Source organism: Megascapheus bottae, chromosome 5 (assembly GCF_031878675.1).
Source record: "Megascapheus bottae isolate mThoBot1 chromosome 5, mThoBot2.hap1, whole genome shotgun sequence".
Classification (NCBI taxonomy): Eukaryota; Metazoa; Chordata; class Mammalia; order Rodentia; family Geomyidae; genus Megascapheus; species Megascapheus bottae.
Window position 1 is genome coordinate 48,042,027 of NC_143513.1, and position 25,085 is coordinate 48,067,111.

Consider the following 25,085-nt stretch of genomic DNA (forward strand, 5'->3'; position numbering starts at 1 on the left):
TATTTCATGAATATTTCTCTAATAGTATTTAAAAGTCGAAATCCTGTCACTACTTCCGAGCATGAACACAAATATTTTTTTAAAATTTTTTTCATATATTTTTAATTGTAATTAATAGAAGGGTTACATTATATTCACCAGATAGAAGGTACATTATATCACATACATTGATACCCTTTCTCATGTCTTGGCCCCAATTTCCCTCCCCCCACCCTGACCCCTATCTTGTTTTCCTCCCTTCCCTACGCAATTTCAAATAACCAAATACCCATATATCATATAACAAAGTAAGATACTGTAACAATATGAGATAACCAAGGGACAGCAAAACAGATGAGAGATAACATAGTACATTAAGGACAACAACCACTCATTATATGGCTTTTTTTCTGTATCCTGGAGGTCCTTTCATTTAGCATCATTTGACATGGCCTTATGTATCTAGGTTTTGTTCTATTGTAAATCTCTGCTAGGAGAGCCCAAGGTGTCTACTGATTATGACAAACGAGGGAAACCATTGAGCCTATGTTCCTTTGAGTCTGGCTTACTTCATGAATATGATTTTTTCTAAGTCTTTCCATTTCCTTCAAATGGGTAATGTCATTCTTTCTGACAGCAGCATAGAATTCCATTGTGTATAAATACCACATCTTGTTGATCCACTCATCAACTGAGGGACATCTGGGTTGCTTCCCTATCTTTGCTATGGTAAATAGTGCTGCAATGAACATTGTTTTGCTAGTGGCTTTAGTATGTCCTTGTTTCTGAAAAATGGGTAAATGCCAACTAGTGGAATTGTTGAGTCATAAGGGAGCTCTATGTTTAGTCTTTTGAGGAACTGCCATACCTCTTTCCATAGTGGTTAAACAAGTTTGCACTCCCCCCAACAGTGTAGTAGTGATCCCTCCTGGCCACATCACCTCCAGCATCTGTTGTTATTAGATTTCTTGATCCTGGCCATTCTAACTGGAGTGAGGTGGAATCTTAAAGTTGTTTTGATTTGCAATTCTTTCATGGCCAGAGATGTTGAGCATTTCTTCATGTGTCTATAGGCCATTTTTATTTCTTCTTCAGAGAAGACTCTCTTTAAGTCTTTGGTCCATCTTTTAATGGGATGGTTGTTTCTTTGGAGATTAGTTTTGGAGTGATTCAATTTTTTGAGCTGTTGATATATTTTAGATATGAGGCCTTTGTCTGTTGTATGGTTAATGAAGACCTTCTTCCACTCTGTAGGCTTTCTAGTTAATTTGCTAGCTATATCCTTTGCCGTACAGAAGCTCTGCAGTTTAATGCAGTCACACGTATCCAGACCTTCTTTGATTTGTTGTGTTTCTCGGTTCTTATTAAGAAAGTTTTGACCTGTGCCAAGGAGACCTAGTGTATCTCCTATTCGTTCTTGTAAAGTTTTCAGTAGAAACCTTGGGCTCACCTAGCAGATATTTACAATAGAACAAAACCTGATACATAGTCCATAGAGTATGATGCTAAATGAAAGGATCTCCTCAATATAGAAACAAAAGCCATATAGTGTCCTTAATGTACTATGTTATCTCTCATCTCTTTTGCTGTCCCTTGGCTATCTCATATTGTTAAAGTATTTCACCTTGTTATCTGATATATTATATTATGCGTATTTGGTTATTTGAAATTGGATAGGCAAGGTAGGAAAACAAGATGAGGGGTGATGGTGTGGGGAGGGAAATGGGGACCAAGACATGTGAAAGGTTATCAATGTTTGTGAAGTAATGCACCTTCTATCTGGTGAATATAATGTAACCCTCCTATTAATTACAATAAAAATATATGCAAAAACCAAAAATAATGACATTGGGATATAGATGGGCATTGCATTGAATTTGTAGATAGCCCTTGGCAAGATTGCCATTCTCACAATATTAATTCTTACAATCCAGTCACATGGGAGATTTTTCCATTTCCTCAGTTCTACTTTAATTTTTCTTCTGCATTTTAAACTTTTCATCAAAAAGGTCCTTTACATTCTTAGTTAAGTTAATTCCTAATATTTTATTTTATTTGAGGCTATTACAAAAGGAGTTGCTTTCCTGATTGCTGCCTTGATCCTGTCATTGTTGGCATATAGGAAGGCAGTTGATTTTTTGAGGATTAATTTTTTTTTTGCCAGTCATGGGCTTGAGCTTAGGGCCTGAGCACTGTCCTTGGATTTTCTCAAGGATAGAGCTCTTCCACTTGAGCCTCAGCACCATTTCTGGCTTTTTTCTATGTATGTGGTACCGAGGAATCGAACCTGGGTCTTGGTGCATGCCAGGCAAGTACTTTACCACAAGGCCAAACTCCCAGCCCCTTGAGGATTAATTTTATACCTTGCTACCTTGCCAAAGTTTCAAATCAGCTCAAGCAACTTTGGAATGGAGTCTATAGGTTTCTTTAAATACAGAATCATGCCATCGGCAAACAGGGAAAGTTTTGCTGCCTCTTTCCCTATTTGGATCCCCTTTATGCTTGCTTCTTGCCTTATTGCTCTGGCTAGGAATTCTAATACTATGTTAAAGAAGAATGGACAGAGTGGGCATCCTTGTCTTCTTCCTGATTTTAGAGGAAATGGCTTTAGCTTTTTGCCATTAAGTATAATGTTAGCTGTGGGTTTGTCATACACAACCTTTATTATACTGAGGAATGTTTCATAGATTCTTAGTTTTTCCAGAGCTTTTAGCATAAAGGAGTGTGGATCTTGTCAGATGGATCTATTGAGATAATCATGTGATTCTTGTCCTTGCTCCTGCTGATATGTTGAATTATACTTCTTTCTTTTAAAGGTTACATTTTTTGCTTTAGTTTTTCCTGTTGCTGTTAACATACTGTCAGTTTTTATTACTAGGGGCAGGAGATTCATTGATGTTTATTATAATGACTGATATGCTGAATTTACTTTTCTTTTTACTTGATGATATTTTATCTCCCATGATCTGTTAAGACTTCCTAACCTCACACTCCTTAACCTCTTCTTCCTTCTTTGCATTTGTCTTCTATTCCTTTTTTCCTCAGTTTACTTGAGGTTTAGCATCTCATTTTTATCATAACCTAGTGATTGTGCTGAGAGTTAAGAAACACACTAAAATTTGTGCATTTGGGCTATTGTGATTCAGAAATCTCAATATAATATTTCTTTTTTCCTACTGTTCATAGTTTCCTAAACTTCCATTGTTCCAACTGAGTCTTATATTGACATAACATGAATCTTTATGTTTAAGTATTTACTCCCATGCGTGATAAAATTACACTGTCCTTACTCTGAATATAGTGTTATTGATAAAAAAAACAAACTTTCTTTTTCAGTTTTGCCAGTAATAAATTTTGCAGCTATTGTTAATGTAAAAAAATAGATACAGGTTCCCTGTAAGTTTTCTGCGAGAATTTTGTCCAAACACTGATCTTATTAAAAATTTTTTTTTTGTGGGTTGTTCTTGAACTTGGACTGGTAACTCTTCAGCTCAAGGCTACCACCCTACTCCTGGTCCTGGGCATTGTCCCTGAGCTCTTCAGCTCCAGGCTACCACCATACCCCTGGGCCTGTGTGCTGTCCTTGAGCCTTCAGCTTAAGGCTACCACCCTACCCCTGGGCCTGGGCGTTGTCCCTGAGCTCATCAGCTCAAGGGTTCCACCCTATTCTTGAGCCAAACCCCACTTCCAATTTTGTAGAGGTTAATTGGAGATAAGAGTCTCAGGTCCTTTTGTGCCTGGGCTGGCACAGATCTCAGCCTCCTGAGTAGGTAGGATTACAGGCAAGAGCTACCGCATCTGGCATAACTTTAAAAAATATATCTAGTCTGTTTACCACTTACTAAATGTTGGTTTATTGATGATATATTTCAACCCTAAGGTCTTTGATTTCACATTTAAGAAGCTGTTAATCTTCTCCAAGTTTTTTGAAGGCATTGGTTATTTATGTTTTGATAATTATTATCATTAACCTCTTGATTCTAATTCTAAGGTTCCAGTTTATCTACCTGTTATATTTTATTCTACTCTTTCAGAGTGTTGATTTTCCTAAAGTGATTTGTGATTGTTTTATACTAATCTTTGAATTTGAGAGTTGGTGTCAGCTTATTCTCCCTTCTCCTTGTTTTTATTGACTGTGGAAAAGTCAGTTGTTATGGTTTGGACATTGCCTTTTCTCTGGATATAAGTTAACTGATTATTTGTTATTCCTTTCTAGTCTAAGCACCAAATTCTTCGGTGCCTCCTCTGCCCTCACCCCTACCTCTTGCCATGCTTGATGTCAGGTCCCAAATTTCTTAGGTTTCTTGTCCATATCTGGAGTTGTATCACTTGAACCACTCCCCCTGTTCAACTGCTAGTTAATTGGAGATGGACTCTTTTAGACTTTTCTCCCATGATCCATCTAATCATGATCCTCCAGATCTTAGCCCCCAAGTAGTGAGGACTACAGGCATGAGCCTGTGAGCCAGCAGCTCCCAGCTCCATCATAGCCTTTTGCAGATGTTCCTGTACCTTCCTTGGGAAGACGCTGTGTGCTTACTGTTCATTAGTGTCCTCTGTCCTTAATGGTCCTTGCAGCTTTTGTCTAGTAATGCTATCTAGTAATGTTTTCTCTCTAGTTTTGCTCTTAATTTCTTTCACTCTTTTAGGATTCCTGTTTAGACAGTAACAGTCTATTTCCCATTTTCCTTCCTTGATTCTAAGTAATTATTTTTGAAATATCTTTTCAGTCACATTTTGAAGGTGTTATAGGTGGAAGGGAGAAGGTAGTAGGATTCATTTTTTAACTTGTCACTTAGAATCCCACATAAATAGTGGGATATTTGTTTTTCATGCAAAGTACTTTAAAAATACACCGTGCATCCACAAGCAGAAAACTAAAAGTGTATCCTTGTTGTCACCATGTACCAATATCAATTCAAAGTGTATCAAAGACCTCAGTACCATGCCTGAAACTTAGAAATTACTACAAAGAAGAATAGGAGAAATGTTAGAACATGTAGGTAGCGAAAGAAACTTCATGAAAGAGTCCCAGGGGTATAACAGACAAGTGGGACAACATAAAAATAAAAAGTTTTTGCATAGCCAAGTACAGAGCTATTATAGTAGAAAGATAGCTAATAGAATGGGAGAAGGTCTTTATGTGCAATACATCTGAGAAAGGTCTAGTATCGTATATATACAAGAAGCTGAAAAAAAAACTAACCCCTTCCAAGCCTAATCAGCCCATCATTAAATGGACAAGGCAGCTAAGGAGAAACTTCTCAATTAGTAGGTAAGAATGACCAACAAACACATGAGGAAATGCTCATGATCTCTGGCCATAGAGGAAATGCAAATCAAAACACTTTTTGAGATTCCATCTCATCCCAGATTAGATTAGGCAACATTGTGAATTCAAACAAGAACAAATGTTGGGGGGAAGCAGAATGTGGGGAAAAAGGAACTACTGCACTGTTGGAGGGACTGTAGACTAATACAGCCACTCTGGACAGCAGTCTGCTGGTTCCTCAAAAAACTAAACACAGATCTTCCCTATGATCTAGTCATACTTGTCCTGCCTGGGCATCTGCATCATGAGCCAGGATAGGATTAGGGCACCTGTGCATCCATGTTCACTATCACACAGTTCACAATAGGCATGATACAGAACAAGCCAGATGCGCCACAATAGATGAAAGAGTCCAAGGATGTGGTACCTATACACAGTGGAATTGTAGGGAAATGGATGGAACTTGAACTACACTGAGATATGATAAATGATACAGCAGTCTAGACAGTCATTCACAGTAAGATTGAATGAGATACTGTTAGGAGAAAACACAAAGGCACAATACCTATGTGCCTCTTTATATTTACATAAAATTACATATATATATATAAATGTACTCCAGAATATGGAAACAAGTAATCTCTCTTTACAAAAATTAGTTTTTAATTTTGATTTTTGGATTCTGTCTTTACATGTGGTATATTCATATGTATATCTTTGTGAGGGTGGAGGAAGAATACAGTACAGAACTTGAGGGGGAAAAGAGTAAAAAAGTTCAGCCATGGAGCTCACTGGATACTGATGAAAGTAAGCTATATAACTCTTGGGTAGAGACAGGAAGGGACTAGAAGAGAGTGAGGGAACAGAAGAGACATTGTACAAAAGGAAATATTACCTGGCCTATGTAATTGTATCCCTCTGTACATTGCCTCTCTAACAATAAAGTGAATTAATTAAAAATATACTTCAGAATAACATTTAAGCTCATGTATATTAGTCTACATTTAAGCTCATGTATATTAGTCTACAAACTCACCATTACCCCTGTTACTGTGGCTTGTACTCAGTTCCTTATGCTGGCTTGCTTGCTCAGCTAGTGCTTTACCAACCAGCTCATTTTTTGCTGGCTGTTTTGAAGATGGAGTTTAGCCAGCTGGCTTTAACTTATAACACTTCATATCTTAGCTTTCTGAATAGTATTGCAGGCAACAGCTATGCATATCTGGCATTCTATAAACAATTTTTAAGAATTTATTTCCCTACACTTTCAAAGTTAGTGGTTTATGAATTGTTTCAGTAATTAGTAACATTGACTAAAAATGTTCTTGGAAGTGATCACATGATCTTTCTAGTGAGATTTTTAAAAAATTATAATTATCTAAAATAATATTAGATAATTATAATAATTAAGACAATATAAATATATATTATCCTTTTATAATGTCATTTTCCTTTCATAATATCTTTAAGTAATGCTTCTCTCTCTTGGAGAACAACATTGCTCTTCCCTTGCACCAAGATCAAAGCTGAGGTAGGAGTTAAACAAACAAATGATGTGGTCACTAAGTACTTTTTTGGGCATGATAAGCTGTAACATTGCTTGAGGAGTAATTTTGTTACAGCTAAACTTAAGCGTGGATTTATGTATAAACAAGAGTTGCATTTGTGTAACTAGTTATGTCTAAATATTCATCTTTGAGAATTCACATTATCATAACATAGTATAGAGGTGTGCCCTTGATTAAATACTATGCAATGATCTTTGAAATCAGATAGTATTCTGATATAACTAGAAAGCTGTATGACAATACATAATAGGTGATCATTATTATCCTAATATAAAACTTAGTGGTTAATAAAATTTGATTTTTATATAATTTTCAAAAATGAAATATAGATATGGTTCTAAGGGGCTGGGAATGTGGCTTAGTGGCAGAGTGCGTGCCTAGTATGCATTAAACCCTGGATTTGATTCCTCAGTACCACATAAACAAAAAAGGCCAGAAGTGACACTGTGGCTCAGATAGTAGAATGCTAGCTTTAAGCATAAGAAGCTCAAGGACAGTGCCCAGGGTTCGTCTTTCAACACTGGCAAAAAAAAAAAAAAAAAAAAAAGGAAGGAAGGAGGGAAGGAGGGAAGGAAGGAATTGTTCTAAGATCATAGAATGCCCAAATCCATGTAGTATGATGGGTACGATTTACATGCCCTAAATTTGTAAGATTAAATAACAATATGGAAAATATTCTAATATATTTAGTTTTAAAAGGGCATATTATAAAACAGTATTTGTAGTGTGATATCATCTCTATAGAAAAGCAGTCACCTGTAAAAATGCACTGAAGAATGAAATACTAAAATATTTACAGTGATTCCTTAACTAGATTATGGGTAAATTTAATTCTACATGTGCTCATTTGAATGTTTTGAGATCTGTACTGTGTTTACTACATTTTGACAAAATATTACATCAGAAACAGTTATTTAACAAAGGATAGAATCTGTATATTCTCAGCAAAATCAGAATATTTATTGTAAATTAACACAGTCTGTTTTGCTTTCCCTCTGTTTCATTTTTAGCCAACAAGTCCCAAGTTTGGAAAAGCTGACTCATATGAAAAACTGGAAAAACTAGGGGAAGGATCTTATGCTACAGTCTACAAAGGGAAAAGCAAGTAAGTTTGTACTTTTTTAATATTCCATATTAAAAATGTGTCTGCTATCTTTTTTGTTGTTGTTGTTGGTCCTGGGGCTTGGACTCTGGGTCTGGGCACTGTCCCTGAGATCTTCAGTTCAAGGCTACCACCCCACTCCGTGAGCCACAGCGCCACTTTTAGTTTTTAGTGGTTAATTGGTAATATAAGTCTCAGGGTCTTTAGTGCCTGGGCTAGCTTTAATCCGTGATCCACAGATCTCAGCCTCCTGAGTGGCAAGGATTATAGGTGTGTCTGCTATCTTAATACTGAATATTCACATATTTTAATTATTGTAATTTAGTTTACTTCTGTTTACTTTTCCCAAACATGTATAGAAGCCTGTAGAATTAGTTTTACCTGTTAGCAAAGAGTTTTGCAGACTTGTTTAATTTATTTCTGTTTTACTCCTATCCCCAAGTTTGTTTCTTTTATCTGTCAGTGAGTTTGGAAGCCTCTTATGAAAATTCATTTCCAGATGAAGAATGTCATTAGTTTATCTTAGAGGTTTAGTCTTGAGAATAGGAGTAATGATTTGATAAAAAACCAATGTATTATTGTTCTTGATATCTTTTTAAGTTGAGCTTTTACTCCATCTTTCAAAAAAATCATTCACTTACAAAGCAGCACTTACATATTTCCCCTCTTCTTTCTTCCTACTAGCTTTGGCATCATTGTACATGCCCTTTCATCATCATTGCATAAGGAACCCCTGTAATCTCTGAGAACAATAGCCCTGGACATTGATAGGTTTTACTCCAGCAGGCCTAAATTTATCTTGTCAGCATTTTTCCAGTAGTTTCAAGTCTGCTGCTCATATGTAGGATTTAATTTCTTCCAGTGGAGATGAAAGTCTCTGCCTACTCACTTGCTTTAAGAGATGACAGATTGCCTGGATTTGGTTGCTTTAAAGTGCCAAGGTCAGGACGAAGAACAGCAGCTGGTATGTGTGCTGTGCTTGACTTGAGAGCTGAGTTAGTTTGATGTGGACCCAACATGCTACATAATTTAAAGAGCCCGGTTCAATGTGGGGGCCGTTTTCTGCCAGTGATTGTGTGTGTGTGTGTGTTACAGGTAAAAAGAAATAACTAAGATGTGGCCCTTGGGAAACTCACTTAATCTTGTGAGGAGATGGTGCATGCACAGAAATAATTCTGCCTAAATTGGAATGTCATATATGCTCTGTAAGCTAGAATGCATTAAGAAAGGCCTACATAAAATAACAAAAGGCATATATAAACAGAAAGGAAAGGTGATGTTGACTACATTGTTTTAAATCTGTGCTCTGAAGTGGTGACCGAGTGGGGAAGCCACTCACATGCTTATAAATTATTTTTCTAATTACTGTGTGTCCTTGTGGGATCCTTGCCATGGCTTTCTCTTTCATGACTTATCCCCCCCAGGACCATACACAATAAGATTTTCACCTTTTTGGTTAGTGAACTAAATTTGTTAAAACCTGAAGACAGATTCATTTTGATTTTGTATGAATTTTGATACAAGCAAAAGTATTTGAGTTTTAAAATGGAATTGGCTTTAAGCAAGATAATTAGGAAGGATTAGCAGTTGGGTACCTGTGAAATCCTGAGTGATGTGAAGTAACAGCTAAAATCACTAGCTACCTCAGCAGCCAGAGATGAGCAGATGCAGGACAGACCCACTTTCTCTTCTGTGTAGTGGCATCTGCTGGTGGCACCCTCCTCCCCCTGCAGATGCTAGGGTAAAGCTAGGAGACTGCTCTCCCTTACTGAGTCTAAGGGAATGTGAGGCTAGCTGCTTCTCAGTATTGTGTGCCTTTCAAGAAAGAACAATGTGCTCTTTGTTGGGCCTCTGAAACTGGAGTCTGGGCTTATTCCATCTCACTCATCCTCCAGGTGGCCCTGATCACCGGTCAGTTTCTCTGCTTATCTCCAGTTTCTGTTGAGGTAAAGCTGCCATACTTCATGCCTGCAGAAGCTGGCTATGCTGCTAAAAAGAAGCCTGCCCACACTGGTTTTTGCCAGCAGTAAATTGTTATCTCAGAGGTCAATAAGAACAATAGAGGAATTTGCTCACTTTATGTAACAGGAGATTTATGTGATTGAAACTGCCAATCTTCTTTTAGCATTTCATTCTGCCAATTTGTGCTGAATAATTGAACTTGAATTAAATGACCTCATAAATTGAGAGACTAGCCAAGCCCAGACTGAAATATACTAAATACATTTCAAAGAGCTCTTGAAAGCCCCAGGAGAAATAGGGGAAAGAAATGCTGTTAATTAAAACAAGCAGCAGCAAGAAGAAAGGCAATAACAGTTAACCACCTTTCCAGAATATGTGAGATTAAAGATGTGGCTCTTACTGTTTGCCCTGAAGGTCAACTCTATTGAAACACTATCAGGAGAAGTTGGGAGAATTTGGAAAGTCAGAAATTCCCAGGTGGAAAACATTGATTTATTGAAGTTTCAATCTTAGAGTGTTGGTACCTACATTGTATTACTGACTTCCAGTATCTCCAGAGGTCACCTGTTCACTTGATGTGGAAGAGAGATAAATATGATTATTTTATAAGGTCTGCTATAGGACATTTTGAGGCTCCCTGTATTCCTCATTCCGTCTGCAATGATGTCTTTTGGACTTGGGATCAATTGACCTAAGCTTATTATGAGAGATTTTAAGCATATGACCCTGTTTTAGTTGTGGTATGTGAAAAAGGTGTTTTGTTATACTAGAATCACTGTCAGTTTGTACTTCCATGTATAAAATGTCATTACAGGGGCTGGGAGTTTGGCCTAGTGGTAGAGTGCTTGACTAGCATGCACGAAGACCTGGGTTCAATTCCTCGGTACCACATACATAGAAAAAAGCCAGAAATGGTGCTGAGGCTCAAGTGGTGGAGCTCTGGCCTTGAGAAAGTCAAAGGGCAGTGCCCAGGCCCTGAGCTTAAGCCAAGGACTGGCAAAAAATGTCATTACAATGTACCAGAGAAGAAATTGGATTTTAAAATATTTTTATTTATTTGTTTTTATTGTAAAGGTGATGTACAGAAAGGTTGTAGTTAATAACTTATGTACTAAGTACATTTCTTTTTGAACAGTGTCAACTCTTCTCTCATTTTCTCTCATTTTTTCCTCTGATCTCCCCTCCCCCACAGTTACATAGTTCATTTTCAACATATGTCTAGGGAGTATTATTGCTGCATTTTTTTCACTCTTTGTCCCACCAGTTTTTGAAATGGTAGCTAATGAAGTAAATGAGGTTTGCTGATGGGATTTTCAGACGTTTGTTACTATACATAGGTAAAATTTGAAAAAGTAGGGTTCTTAGTCATACTTCGTCCAAATAAGATAATAGCCCATCCACTAACATCTGCTGATCTTATTTTTTAAAACCTTTAAACCTACTCATATTGTAGATTCAGCCCTGACTTTCTTTGGATGAAGAATGCAGGCATTCGAGTCATGTTTGTTGGTACAGCTGTTTTCAGTTAGCATGGTGCAGATAAAACAATGCTTAATCTTTTTGACAAGTGAGAGTGAGGTTATTGTTTAAGAAAGAAGTATGATTTCAATTATTAGACTAAATTATAGTGGAATAACTTTCCTGTTAAACTATGTTTACATGTATTGGCCACTGTTAAATCACTTGTTTTCGGGGTTCTTTGATTATTTGATTAGCAAACATCAGAACACCCATCAATGACACTTGTTGTCATCAGCAAATACCTGAGGTGTCAGTATCATCACAAAATATTCCTTCTTTTGCTTATTATTTACTGACATCAATTAGTTGTACATATGGGATTAATTTGGACAAGTCCACTAATGTATACAATGCTTCTAGCTCGTAATCGCTTCTCTATTCTCTCTTCCCCACTTCTAAAACCAGTCTCATCATTCCATTTTCACATGTTTATAAAGTATTTTGTCTATAATCACCTCCGATTCCACTTTCAGATTGTCTTCTCTTCCTACTAACGCATACAACTCAGACAAGAACTGTTTTAACTTCCTTCCTAATATTCTTTTGTGTGTGTGTGTGTGTGTGTGTGTGTGTGTGTGTGTGTTAAAATGCATGTTAATTTTGTAAAGGAGTTTTTTTTTGCTTTATTTTTTTTATTGTAATTAGTAAAAGGGTTACATGATATTTGCCAGATAGAAGGTGCATTAATTCACATACATTGATACCCTTTCACATGTCTTGGTACCCGTTTCCCTCCCCCCCCACACCCCCCACCCGTCTTGGTTTTCCCCCCTTCCCTATCAAATTTCAAATATTCAAATACAAATAAATTCAATATATCAGATAACAAAGTGAGATACTATACCAATATGAGATAACCAAGGGACAGCACAGGAGATGAGAGACAACATAGTACATTAAGGACAACAATCATTCATTATATGGCTTTTGTTTCACTATCCTGGAGGTCCTTTCAATTAGCTTCACATTATATGTCCTTATGTATCAAGGTTTTGCTCTATTGCAAATCTCTGCTAGTAGAGCCCAAGGTTTCTACTGATTATGATGAATGAGGGAAACCATTGAGCCTAAGTTCCTTTGAGTCTGGCTTACTTCACTTAATATGATTTTTTCTAAGTCTTTCCATTTCCTTACAAATGGGGCGATGTCATTCTTTCTGACAGCAGCATAGAATTCCATTGTGTACAAATACCACAACTTGTTGATCCACTCATCAACTGAGGGGCATCTAGGCTGGTTCCATATTTTTGCTATGGTGAATAGTGCTGCAATGAACATTGTTGTGCTAGTGGGTTTAGTATGTCCTTGTTTCTGGGTGGTTGGGTAAATGCCAAGTAGTGGAATTGCTGGGTCATAGGGGAGTTCTATGTTTAGCCTTTTGAGGCACTGCCACACTGCTTTCCATAGTGGTTGAACGAGTTTGCACTCCCACCAACAGTGTAGTAGTGATCCCTCCTGGCCATATCCCCTCCAGCATCTGTTGTTATTCGTTTTCCTGATCCTGGCCATTCTAGCTGGAGTGAAGTGGAATCTTAGAGTTGTTTTGATTTGCATTTCTTTTATGACCAGAGATGTTGAGCATTTCTTTATGTGTCTATAGGCCATTTTTGTTTCTTCTTCAGAGAAGACTCTCTTTAAGTCTTTGGCCCATTTTTTAATGGGATGGTTGTTACTTTGGAGGTTAGTTTTTGTAAAGGAGTTTTGTCATGGTGTCTCACAACGCACTTATCATATCTTAGGCATGTTGATCCATGCACCCACACACATACACACATACTTGTTCTTGTATGTGCTTTAACATGTATTTTAAGCTTAATATACATACATGAGAGAAAACATGTCCTTTGGCCTTCTCAGCTTGGCTTACTTTACCCAGGATGATGGTTTCTGGATCCATCCATTTCCCTATCAATAATATAATTTCATTCTTTTTTTATATAATTTCATTCTTTAGGTTGAATAATTTTCCAGTGTCTTCAGAACTCTTTTTGAAGAAGTTAATGTAGTAATTTTCAATTTCTGACATGGTCAGGGCTCTTAAAAATCACTCTTCTACAATTTAGGTAACTTTTGAAGAAAGTTAGGAAAATAATATGTTGAGATTGAGTTCAAGTTTAACCATACCCATATTCCTTAGTTACTTATTATTTTTCTTATACCTTAAATTTGGATGTGTGGAAGTAGCAGTTCTCAGCTATGAATGATTTTTATTCACAGGATACAGTTGATGGGGCTTTGTTAATGGAATTTTGTTTTTCACAGCTTGGGAGGTGATTGCTGGTGTTACTGACATCTAGGGAGTAGAGGCCACGGATGCTGCAAAAAGTCACAGACTGATGTCCTATAACAAAGAATCAGTTGATCTAAAATATCAGGAGTGATATTGAGACAAGGAATAGCATAGAGGTAGTATCAATTTAAAAGGCCACATTCTTCCTGAGATGTTTATTAAGTCTTTACTGTGTTCAGTATACTTACGTGGTCAAGCAATAAATAGCGATGGACAAAGTTGACAAATTCCTTCCATTGTTGAGCCTGTTCATCTAAATTCCTTCCATTGTTGAGCCTGTTCATCTAATATAGGAAGCAGAAATTAAGCAATTGGAATTAATTTGATTAACCCACTGAGGTCAGCTGTAATTTCAAGTAGTATGAAGGAAAAGAAAACTATGAGTGGTAGGTTATATATATTTGAATAAAATGAGAATGGATATACTTTAGATAGATAGACTTAAATAGATAGGAAGATGTAATAGTTATGCTTAGATCTCGAGGAATTGCCACCAAGCAGGTAAAAAGGAGGCTAGAGAAGTTTCAGATCAGGGTTAGTGATGAAGAGCTTGGTGATACAGGGCAAGCAGAAAGAGCAGTGGCATAGATTGTATGGAGACAAGTAACATAGGTTGAGTTTTGAAAAGCTTGTGGGAACTTGAAAATAGTATAATTATTCTACATGTATTGTATTATATACTACTGCAAATGAATCCCACCAGAAGAGACTTAAAACAACAATTGTTTATTTTTCTCTTGAATCTGCAGTTGGGAAAGGGGTCAGCAGAAAATTCACTTTTGCTTAAAGTGATATTACATACAGCTTGTTGTGAATATGAAGGACCCACTACAAAAATGGTTTCCTGACACTACTGGAAGGCAGTACTGATTTTTCATATCAACTGGATTTCCTGATACAATGATAACCATGTCTTTGAGTAAGCATTCAGATATATAATAGAGACATTTGGCTTTCTCTCTAGCTGGTAAAGGCCTTGGGAGTTCAGAATCTTTTCCTTACAGAGAAAAAATATGCACAACATTAAAAATCAATGAGTTCTCCCACTATTCAGAGAATTGGGGCAGGTTTAGCCACTGTTCTAAACTCTGTCGTGACCACAGCAGTCAGGTAAACATAGCCAAAATCTACTTTCCTTGAGCATAAGTACTGGAATTATAAAAGCAAGGTGATACTAGTTTTGATGAATTGCAGGGTGTGCATGTTTAAGCATAAGAATTTCTGGAGGCCACAGTCTTGGGGCTTCACCTCCAAGATCTCAGTATGTTCTCATTGTAGAGATCTCGCCAGATCCTTGTGGTTTTGGCATGGGAATGGCAAGAGTAAGCAATAAGAAAAATATTCTCAGTTTCCTGTGCACAAAGGCCCATTCTCCAGAGCCTTATCTTAGATGAACAATGGAAATTTCCTCTATCCTTATTCTCTGTAATCTTCCTATCTCACCTGAATGGATGGGTAGTGGTCAGAGTTTCCAGAAAGTGTATAGGAAGCACTGTATCCAGGGAAGGAAGCGGATGTGAAAGGATAAAGTACCATCCTTCTTAAAGATTTTAGGATTGTTCAGAAGGCTGCAGTACTCACAGGGTAGTAGATGCTAACAGTGTACTGTAACACCATACTGATCTCAGGCAGTGTGTTTTGGCTAGAAGCAATACTTTTTTTTGAGTAGGAGTGCTATGGGAATCAAGAGAAGATGAGCAAAACAATGCCAAAGTAAATATATAGTTTCTTATATCTTGAACTATAACATACAGGAGAAATAGCCCAATTCTTACAAATCTAAGTTCTTATGTGGTTGGCTTTCAACCAAAGATAACAAAACATTCCAAAGACAAGAAAAAACATAAAAGACTAGTCACTATAGCTGTTCTTTGATATCAGACAGATGTTGGGATTATTAGACATTTGAAACAACTATGATTAGTATGTTAAGGGTTCTTGTGGGAAAAAAAGAGACAATATATAAGAAAATATGTGTTATGTGAGCTGAGAGAAACTCAGAGAATCAAAGGAAAAGGCTAGAAATAAAAAGTATTTTAACAGGGCCAGGAGTTTGGCCTAGTGGTTAAAGTGCTTGCCTAGCATGCGCGAAGACCCGGTTTCGATTCCTTGGTACCACATACATACAAAAAAGCTGAAAGTGGTGCTGAGGCTCAAGCCTCAGCCTTGAGAAAATCCAAGGACAGTGCTCAGGCCCTGAGCTCAAGCCCAGGACTGGCAAAAGAAAAAAAAAGTATTTTAACAGAAATGAAAAAATACCTTTGATATACCCAGTAGCAGACTCAACCTAGCTGAAAGAATTAGTGAGTTTGAAGATAGGTCAATAAAATCACCAAACTCAAAGGAGGAAGGGAGTTGAAAGGGAAAATCTGAGAACGGTGGGGGAAATATAAAAAAAAATTAGGTATACATATTAAAATATCAGAAAAGTTATGGAAAAGAACTTGAAATAATACTAGTAGTCATATTTCCAAAATTAATAACCAATACCTATGCGTCAGATCTATCAAGCTCAGAGAACAACACTATGCCAGACACATATGTACACATATGTACACATATACACAAAACACAGAAAATTAAATTTTGAAAGGAGCTAGACAGAAAAAATACCATGCTTGCAGAGAAACTTCTATACAACAATCATATTGGGCTTATCAGAAATTTGGTAAGTAACAAAAGTGGGTTGAGGTGAAATTCAAGAAATAAACAAAGAAAACCTCTATTACTCTAGAATGATGTATCTAATAAATTTATCCTTTGAAAGTGAAGTAGTAAAAACTTTCTAAGACCAGCAAAACTGAGGGAGTCCTTCACTGGGGAAAAGACATTCTCTATGCAGAATGAAGATCATATAAGACAGAAACTTTCATCTATATTTTTTTAAAGGGAAGGCAATTAGACAATACTAAAGCAAGATAAAATATATCTTTAATATTTTCTTTTTATTTATTCTACACATAAACTGCTTTATAAATTAATAAAGCACCAATTTATTGGTGCTATTATGAAGAAAATAAGTAACAGTGGGAAAATGGAATTGAGAGTATTTTACTATAAGGTACATGTATATATGTGTGTGTATGTTTATGTATAGTATATATGTACATATACATACCTAAACAAATATACCATATATCTGTTTAAATATGCACAATGGATTATTATTTAACCATTAAGAAGTGTAGAAATTAGGCGAAGGGTTTGTATATCATAGATACATATTAATGTTTTATTGCATAGATTAATATGTATGATATACAAACCCTTAGCCTAATTTTGGTTATGTTATAAAAACTAAGTGCCATTGATTGTATATAGAGATTCCCTTCTTGAACTTGTTTGTTAAACATGTAATTTGAAATATGATGTAAAAATCAATGTTAATAAATTCTTTATTAAAAAAACAAAAAAATATGTACATAGAGTCATAGGATTTTATGTCTATGTAGTTGTGTATCCTAATTTTGAATATGTTCTAAAAATTAAGTGCCAGTGATTATATATAGAGATTCCCTTCTTGAATACTTGTTTGTTAAACATGTCATTTGAAATACGATATAAAAATTAATGTTAATAGATTCTTGAATAAAAAAGAAGTGTAGAAACATTTTAAAGCCTCATACGAATGTAGATTTTATTTTCCTGTTTTATTTTATTTTAGTGTGTGTGTGTGTGTGTGTGTGTGTATGTGTGTGTGTTTGTCCGTGTGTCCGTGTGCATGTGTGCATACTGGTGTGGAGCTTGCATTTAGTGACTAGCGCTATCTGAATGTTTTTGCTGAAGACTAGTGTTCTACCACTTGAGCCACAGCTCTATCTATGCCTTGTGCTGGCTAATCGGAAACGAGTCTTAAGGACTTTCTTGCCTGTGTTACTGTCGGAACTACGATTCTCAGATCTCAGCCTCCTGAATAGCAAGGATTACAGGTTATTCTGGTTTTCCTCAGCTCTGTGCTCTTTCCTTTACACAGAGGTTTTAGTATTTTCTGATCCCCTTTATTTGTTTTAAAAAATTTATTTTATTTTCAGAGTGATGTATACAGGGGTTACAGTTACATTCATCAGGTAGTGGGTATAATACATTTTTTAAAGATGTACAATATGGAAATTTTATTGAGATTTATATACATACATACACACAATATGCTGTGATTACATTCAATCCCTTCAATAACTCTTTCTTGTTCCTCTTCCACAGATATTCAATTTTATGTTGTTTGTGCAGGGTTTTTTTCATATATTTTTTATTGTAATTAATAGAAGGGTTACATTATATTTGCCAGATAGATGGTGCATTAATTCCCATACATTGATACCCTTTCACATGTCTTGGTCCCCATTTCCCTCCCCCCACCCCCAACCCTCATCTTGTTTTCCCCCCTTCCTTACCAATTTCAAATAACCAAATACAAATATATCCGATATATCAGGTAACAAAGTGAGATACTGTAACAATATGAGATAACCAAGGGATAGCAAAAGAGATGAGAGATAACATAGTACCTTAACAACAACAATCATTCATTATATGGCTTATGTTTCTAAATCCTAGAGATCCTTTCATTTAGCTTTATACTATATGGCCTTTTGTATCAAGGTTTTGCTCTATTGCAATTCTCTGCTAGGAGAGCCCAAGGTTTCTACTGCTTATGACAAATGAGGGAAACCATTGAGCCTAAGTTCCTTTGAGTCTGGCTTACTTCATGAATATGATTTTTTCTAAGTCTTTCCATTTCCTAACAAATGGGGCAATGTCATTCTTTCTGACAGCAGCATAGAATTCCATTGTGTACAAATACTATATCTTGTTGATCCACTCATCAACTGAGGGACATCTAAGTTGGTTCCATATGTTTGCTATGGTAAATAGTGCTGCAATGAACATTGTTGTGCTGGTGGATTTAGTATACCCTTGTTTCTGGATAATTGGGTAAATGCCAATACCAAACTTTAGACTCTATTACAGAGCTATAATTATCAAAACAGCTTGGTACTGGTACAAGAACAGGCCTGAAGACCGATGGAATAGAACTGAGAACCCAGATATTAAACCACAGACCTATGGCCACCTAATCTTTGAAAAGGGAGCCAGAAATATAGCCTCTTCAACAAGTGGAGCTGGCAGAACTGGTTAAGCAGAAAACTAAAGTTGGATCCTTCTTTGTCACCCTGCACTAGAATTAACTCCAAATGGATCAAAGACCTCAATGTAAAAGTTGACACACTGAAAACTTTACAAGAAGGAATAGGAAATACACTAGGCCTCCTTGGCATAGGTCGAAACTTTCTTAATAAGGACCAAGAATCACAACAAATCAGAGAAAGGCTGGATAAGTGGCTGCATTAAACTGCAGAGCTTTTGTATGGCAAAAGACATAGCTAGTAAACTAATCAGGAAGCCTACAGAGTGGGAGAAGATCTTCACCAACCACACAACGGACAAAGGCCTCATATCTAAAATATATCAACAGCTCAAAAAATTGAATCACTCCAAAACTAATCTCCAAAGAAACAACCATTCCATTAAAAGATGGACCAAAGACTTAGAGTCTTCTCTGAAGAAGAATCAAAATGGCCTATAGACACATGAAGAAATGCTCAACATCTCTGGTCATAAAAGAAATGCAAATCAAAACAACTCTAAGATTCTGCCTCACTCCAGTTAGAATGGCCAGGATCAAGAAAACTAGTAACAACAGATGCTGGAGGGGATGTGGCCAGGAGGGATCACTACTGCACTGTTGGTGGGAATACAAACTCGTTCAGCCACTATGGAAAGCAGTATGGCAGTTCCTCAAAAGACTAAACATAAAGCTCCCCTATGACCCAGCAATTCCATTACTTGGTATATTACTTCTTAAACATTGTTTTTCCCCTTTCCTTCCCTGATTCAAATAAACAAATGTATATACAATACACCAGGTACCTAAGTCGGATACAGCAACAATAGAGGATAAACCATAAGGGAAAGAAAAAAGAAAAAGAGCAAAATAAATAGAAAACAACAATCACAAGGATAAATCTTTTATTTCCCTATCCTGGAGTTCATTTATTAACCTTATTAAGTTTTTAAGATACATTCTCTGGAAGAATAAGGATTTGCTACAGATTGGTATAGAAAGGAACTTTACTTTGTGGTTTTCTTTATGTGTGGGGTTGGTGGGGGGGAAGGGGAGACAGGTTGACTTGAAATATGTGATTTTTCTGCCTCAATTTCCTGGATGATGGGTACCAGCTTGGGCCAATAGTTAACAGTGTTTAATTTTACTGAAATATTGTTCTTATTTGGATGATAATTCATGAGTCATATTCCTTATATACTTCTTTTCTTTTGTTATTTATGCGGCTTGAACTCTGGGCCTGGGCACTTTCCTTGAGCTCTTCTGTTCAAGGCTAGTGCTCTGCTACTTGAGCCACAACACCACTTCTGTTTTTCTGGTGGTTAACTGGAGATAAGCGTCTCATGCACTTTTTGTGCCCAGGCTGACTTTGAGCTGAGATCCTCAGATCTCAGTCTCCTGAGTAGAATTACAGGCATGAGCCACTGGCCTCTGGTCCTTATATAATTGTTTATGCTTGTGGAAAATTAATAAAATATCTTGCCAAATCCCTAAATTAGATTAAAATACCTTATTATGAATATTCAGAATCATCTTTTTAATTGACTAAAGGAATGGTGAGTAGTTTGTGATTGTAACTGAAAATTTCTGCACTGAGGATTTGTAATTAAATGAAAAGAGTTAGTGTGCTTGGGGTACAACATCTGGAGATCAGACGTCATGATTTTTGTGAACTAGCTACTGGTCAGTGTAAAATTCAGAGTACCTGCTGAATTTCTTTGTCTCTTATAACTTAAATGAAAGGCTCGGAAATATGCAAGATAGTTTACATGGTGGACATCTGAAACAAGAGTTAATAAGTAAGCTGAGGCTTGGGTGGAATTAGATGCTATTGAAGTTCAAAGTAAACACAATGAAACAGCTGTGTATTTTAGTGAAATGATTCCATTCTTTTAGTCTCAACTCCTACAAATGGTACATGTCATGCCATTAGACGAAATAAGGGAGAGACATCACATCTTTGAAGAGTTTAGGATTAGAAATATAAAAGGTAATGTTGAGAAGATCTTAAAGTGCATGGTTTGCCCTTCCCTAAATATGATTTGTTTGCTAGACAAATTCAACTTTAAGATTTGATGTATGGCTTTATCATGAAGCAGTGAAGAATCATATCTCTTTTTCTAAGTAGAATCTGAAAAGTAAAAACTTTATATGAGGTCAGTGGTTTTGATTCAGTACAATATTTGAGCTTGAAAATCTCTGACAGCGAGGACATGATTTAAAGATGGCCAGCAGAGACAGTTTTCATCTTTAATGATTGGTTCCTGGGGTAATATTTTGTCCCTTCTAGAGTTCCAGGAAACTTGCCTGAATAAACAAATTCCTTGAAAATTCAAAAGGTTGTTATATCTCTACTTCTCAATAGTCTCTTTGGTACTGCAGTGTTTTCAACTATCTCTATTTCTAAGGTTTAAAAGAGTGATCCTATAGATTTGCAAGCATTGTCTGAGGGGAGGGAAAATTGTAAACATTAGGCACTTTGTTTAATAGTTGAAATCCCTGTTCTAATCCAGGGGGGAATAAGATAGAAATTGTTCCTAATTGGTCTGATGGGTAGACCACAGAATGAATTCCAATGTATTTTAGCAGTCAGACAGACATTAAAAAGTCCCTCTACCCCTTAGCCCCCAGTCAGGAAGCAAAAGAGGAACTAAAGGCTTTTGTTGTGTATGTGATCAAATCTCTCAGGAAAAACAACAGGAAAATTGAGATACTGAGAAACTAAGTAAGTAAGGTTACAAATGAGGCCTATTGGTATCCCAAAGGAAGAGAAACTCTTAATGAGAAGGAAATAGCCTTTGCAATTAAAATTTTTTTCCAAGTCACCTGTTCTTGGAAGGTTTCAATGCTAAATTGTATAGAGTTGACGATACTTGGAACAAAACCCTAAATAAAATGTGGTAGATTATTAAATTATAAAATTGTGTGTATAAAGCCAGGCGCTGGTGGCTGACATCTGTAATCCTAGCTACTCAGGAGGCTGAGACCTGACCATTGAAGTTCAAAGCCAGCCCAGACATAAAAATCTATGAAACTCGTATCTCCAGAAAACTGATAGTGGTGCTTCTGTGGCTCAAGCAGTAGAACCTTGAGCTGAAGAGCTCTGGGACAGTGTCCAGGACCAGAGTTCAAGCTCCATGACTGTCAACAACAACAATGAAAAAAATAATTGTATGTATGTACTTTCTGAATAAAATAGTGAAGATAAAATAACTGAACTGTTATATTGAGAGTTAGAAAAAGAGAGAAACAATAGGAGGAGGGGGCTTGTTGGGAAAGGAAGAAAGGGAGAAGAGAGGAAGGGAAGAAGAAGGAGAGGAGAAACCATGGGTAGATAGTGATAACAAATATTCAGAAAATGAATTCTGAGACAAAGTCATGACATTTTTCAATTAAAAGTCTTTTCCTCATCACACAGAACAAAGGAAGGTATTCTTTGGCGAGGATCACAATGGCTCAGTAGCTGTGTGCATATGACCATATAAAATAATGTTTGTGGAAATGAACTCCAAGAAATGGAAATGAGGGTTTTTCTTTTTAAAATTTTAAGTTTACTGCTGGCATTTACTTCCTTTTTCTTTCTTCTCTCCCCCCCCTACAGTTTATCCCCTGTTGTCACTGTTTTTCATTTCTGTATCATTTGTCTTGTATAGCGTTATCTGATTTGGGGAAGGGAAAGAGAACCACAGAAATGATGGGACAAAGTGCGAACCAATTCAGCAGTGATACACACTAGACATTATGTTGGAAATGAAGTTTACAACTTGAGGGGGAGAGAGATTGGAGGGGGTGGGAGAAAATGAGGGAGGGGATAATATTGTTCAGAAACAAATGTACTCATTACCTTACTCATGCAACTGTAACTCCTCTATACATCACTTTTACAATAAAATTTAAGCTTTTTTTAAAAAAGGGTTTTCTTAAATATGTTTAGGAGACTAATGGGATAGTGACCCTAGGGAATTGGGGGAAAAAAACAAGAGCTTGTTTTAATTAAGTTCTTTTAAAATAATTACATCATGATAGTCTGTTTAGAGCTTTGTCTTTTTAATCCACATTATGATTTTTAAAAATAACATTTATTTTTGTAACTCTTTTTTTCTTCTCCTTGTAAATTTTTCTTTATCTTTTTTTGAAAGATTTAACACTGATTTTTACATCATATTTCAAATGTCTCATTTAACAAAGAAATATTCAAGAAAGTAATGTCTATATGCAATCACTGGCACATAGATTTTAGAACATAATTTAAATTAAGCTGAGAGTTGGTATGTTATACATACATATCAATCTATATAACATTATGTCTATAGAGTATATATATCCTATCATAGACTTTTTCATAGATTTTTATTGTAATTAATAGAAGGGTTATATTATAGTCACCAGATAGAAGGTACATTACTTCACAAATATTGATACCCTTTCTCTTGTCATAGTCCCCATTTCCCTCCCTCCTACCCCCAGTCATCTTGATTTCCCTCCTTCCCTATCCTATTTCAAATAACCAATTAAGTATATATAAAATATATCAGATAACAAGGTGAAATATTGCAACCTATCATAGATTTTTATGTCTATGTTCCTATCTCCAAGACCATGTCCATAACCTTGAATACCCGAGTATTAAGTCATTGCTCTTGTATTATTTGGATCTAATATCCACATATCAAGAAGACCTTGAGACTTTAGTTCCTTTGTTCTTGACTTACCTCACCATGATTCGCTCTGGTTTCATCTACTTCCCAGCAAATGCCATTGTTTTATCTTGTCTGTTTAGTATGTAGAATTCCATTGTCTATATGTACCGCATTTTTTGTATCCATCTGTAATAGGGCTTGGCTATTGTGAATAGTGCAGAGATGAACATAACTGAGCAGGTGTCCTTATCATATCTTGGGTTATGATGCTCAGGGTAGATGCCCAGGAGTGTTATGGTGGGATCGTAGGGAAGGTCTATTTTCAGGTTTTCTTTTTTTCTTTTAGTTTGTTATGGGGTTTAAACTCTGAGTCTACATCCTCTCCCTGAGCTTTTCAACTCAAGGCTGCTGCTCTACCACTCAAGCCACAGTGCCACTTCCTATTTTCAGCTTTTTAAGAGATCTCCAAACTGCCTTCCAGAATGGCCGTACTCATTTACATTCCCACCAGCAGTGAAGTAGGGTTCCTCTTTCTCCACAACCCCACTAGTACTTGTCATCCATGTAACTCTTTTGATACTACTTTTCCTCTTTGTAGTTGAGAGTGGTAAAAAAAAAAAAGGGCAATGAGAAAAGCCAATATTGACTATATTTTTAGCCATGAAAAATAGTAAATGATAGAATTGGCTTTATAAAATTGTTATATATATGTATAAATATGTATGTATATATATATAAACTCCTTATTTGTACTACTGTCACACTTGCAGTTTTTCATGGTTTGTGAATATCAGCTGCTATTTTTTTCTTTATTCCTTAGAGTAATCCTGGAAAAAATTTGAAATAAGCCAGTTTCTATCACTTTAATGTATATATATGCATATATATACATATATATTATATGTATCTGAAACCCAAATGGTCCAAATAGATTGCATGTATTATGGTAGGTGCCTATATGAAATAGACTACTTACCACTCCCCTTTTATTCTATTAATTATATCATTTTTTTGGAAAACAATCTTCTGTCCTGTTTCTGCCTTCTCACATGGACCTCTGGCTAGATTTCATGGCACTCATTTCTCTCATTACCTTTTATTTTTTGCCAAATGAGTATATGGCAAACCCAAGTCCTGCTCTGCCAGCAAGATTATAATCTTTGATACCCCTTACAAATAATGATGAAATGATGTGATTATATGAACTATGCCTTAAAATATTTCTTTCAAATATTTTTTTGATAAAACATGCACTCAGTACTATTTAACACTACCTGAAGTTCATTTCTGGCTTTTGCTCTGAATGTAGTTAACTATTCTTAAAAAGATGAAACATGAGGGGAGTCTCTGTCTCCTGTCTGTCTGTCTGTCTGTCTGTCTATCTATATTGTTCGTAGTTTGTAGATTGGATGACGAAATTAGGTTCATACACTGGATTAATAATAAGTCAACTGTCACTTTGCTATACTTCTGGGGTCGGGTCTTACATCTACTGGAAATGAATAAACCTTTCTATATTTTTCCTTCAGTATCCTGTATAATCCATAGTGCTTCAAAATTAATGAGTCCTTGTAGCATATTGATTGGATCCAATATTTTGGATGTGTATTTTCTCACTTAAATTCTTCA

The 25,085-nt window shown here is 36.2% G+C and overlaps 1 protein-coding gene across 10 annotated transcripts in view; it reads left to right on the forward strand.

Moving 5' to 3' along the window:
• Cdk14 (cyclin dependent kinase 14) overlaps positions 1 to 25,085 on the forward strand; it is a 468,058-nt gene that overhangs the window by 113,906 nt on the left and 329,067 nt on the right. For all 10 annotated transcript variants that reach the window (XR_016535529.1, XR_016535528.1, XR_016535530.1 and 7 more), the window contains one exon: positions 7,830 to 7,924. Coding sequence is in view for 5 of the 10 variants with exons in the window: in XM_090333066.1 (XP_090189192.1) it covers positions 7,830 to 7,924 (95 nt within the window). In the remaining 5 variants the exon portion in view is untranslated. The remainder of the gene's footprint in view (positions 1 to 7,829; positions 7,925 to 25,085) is intronic.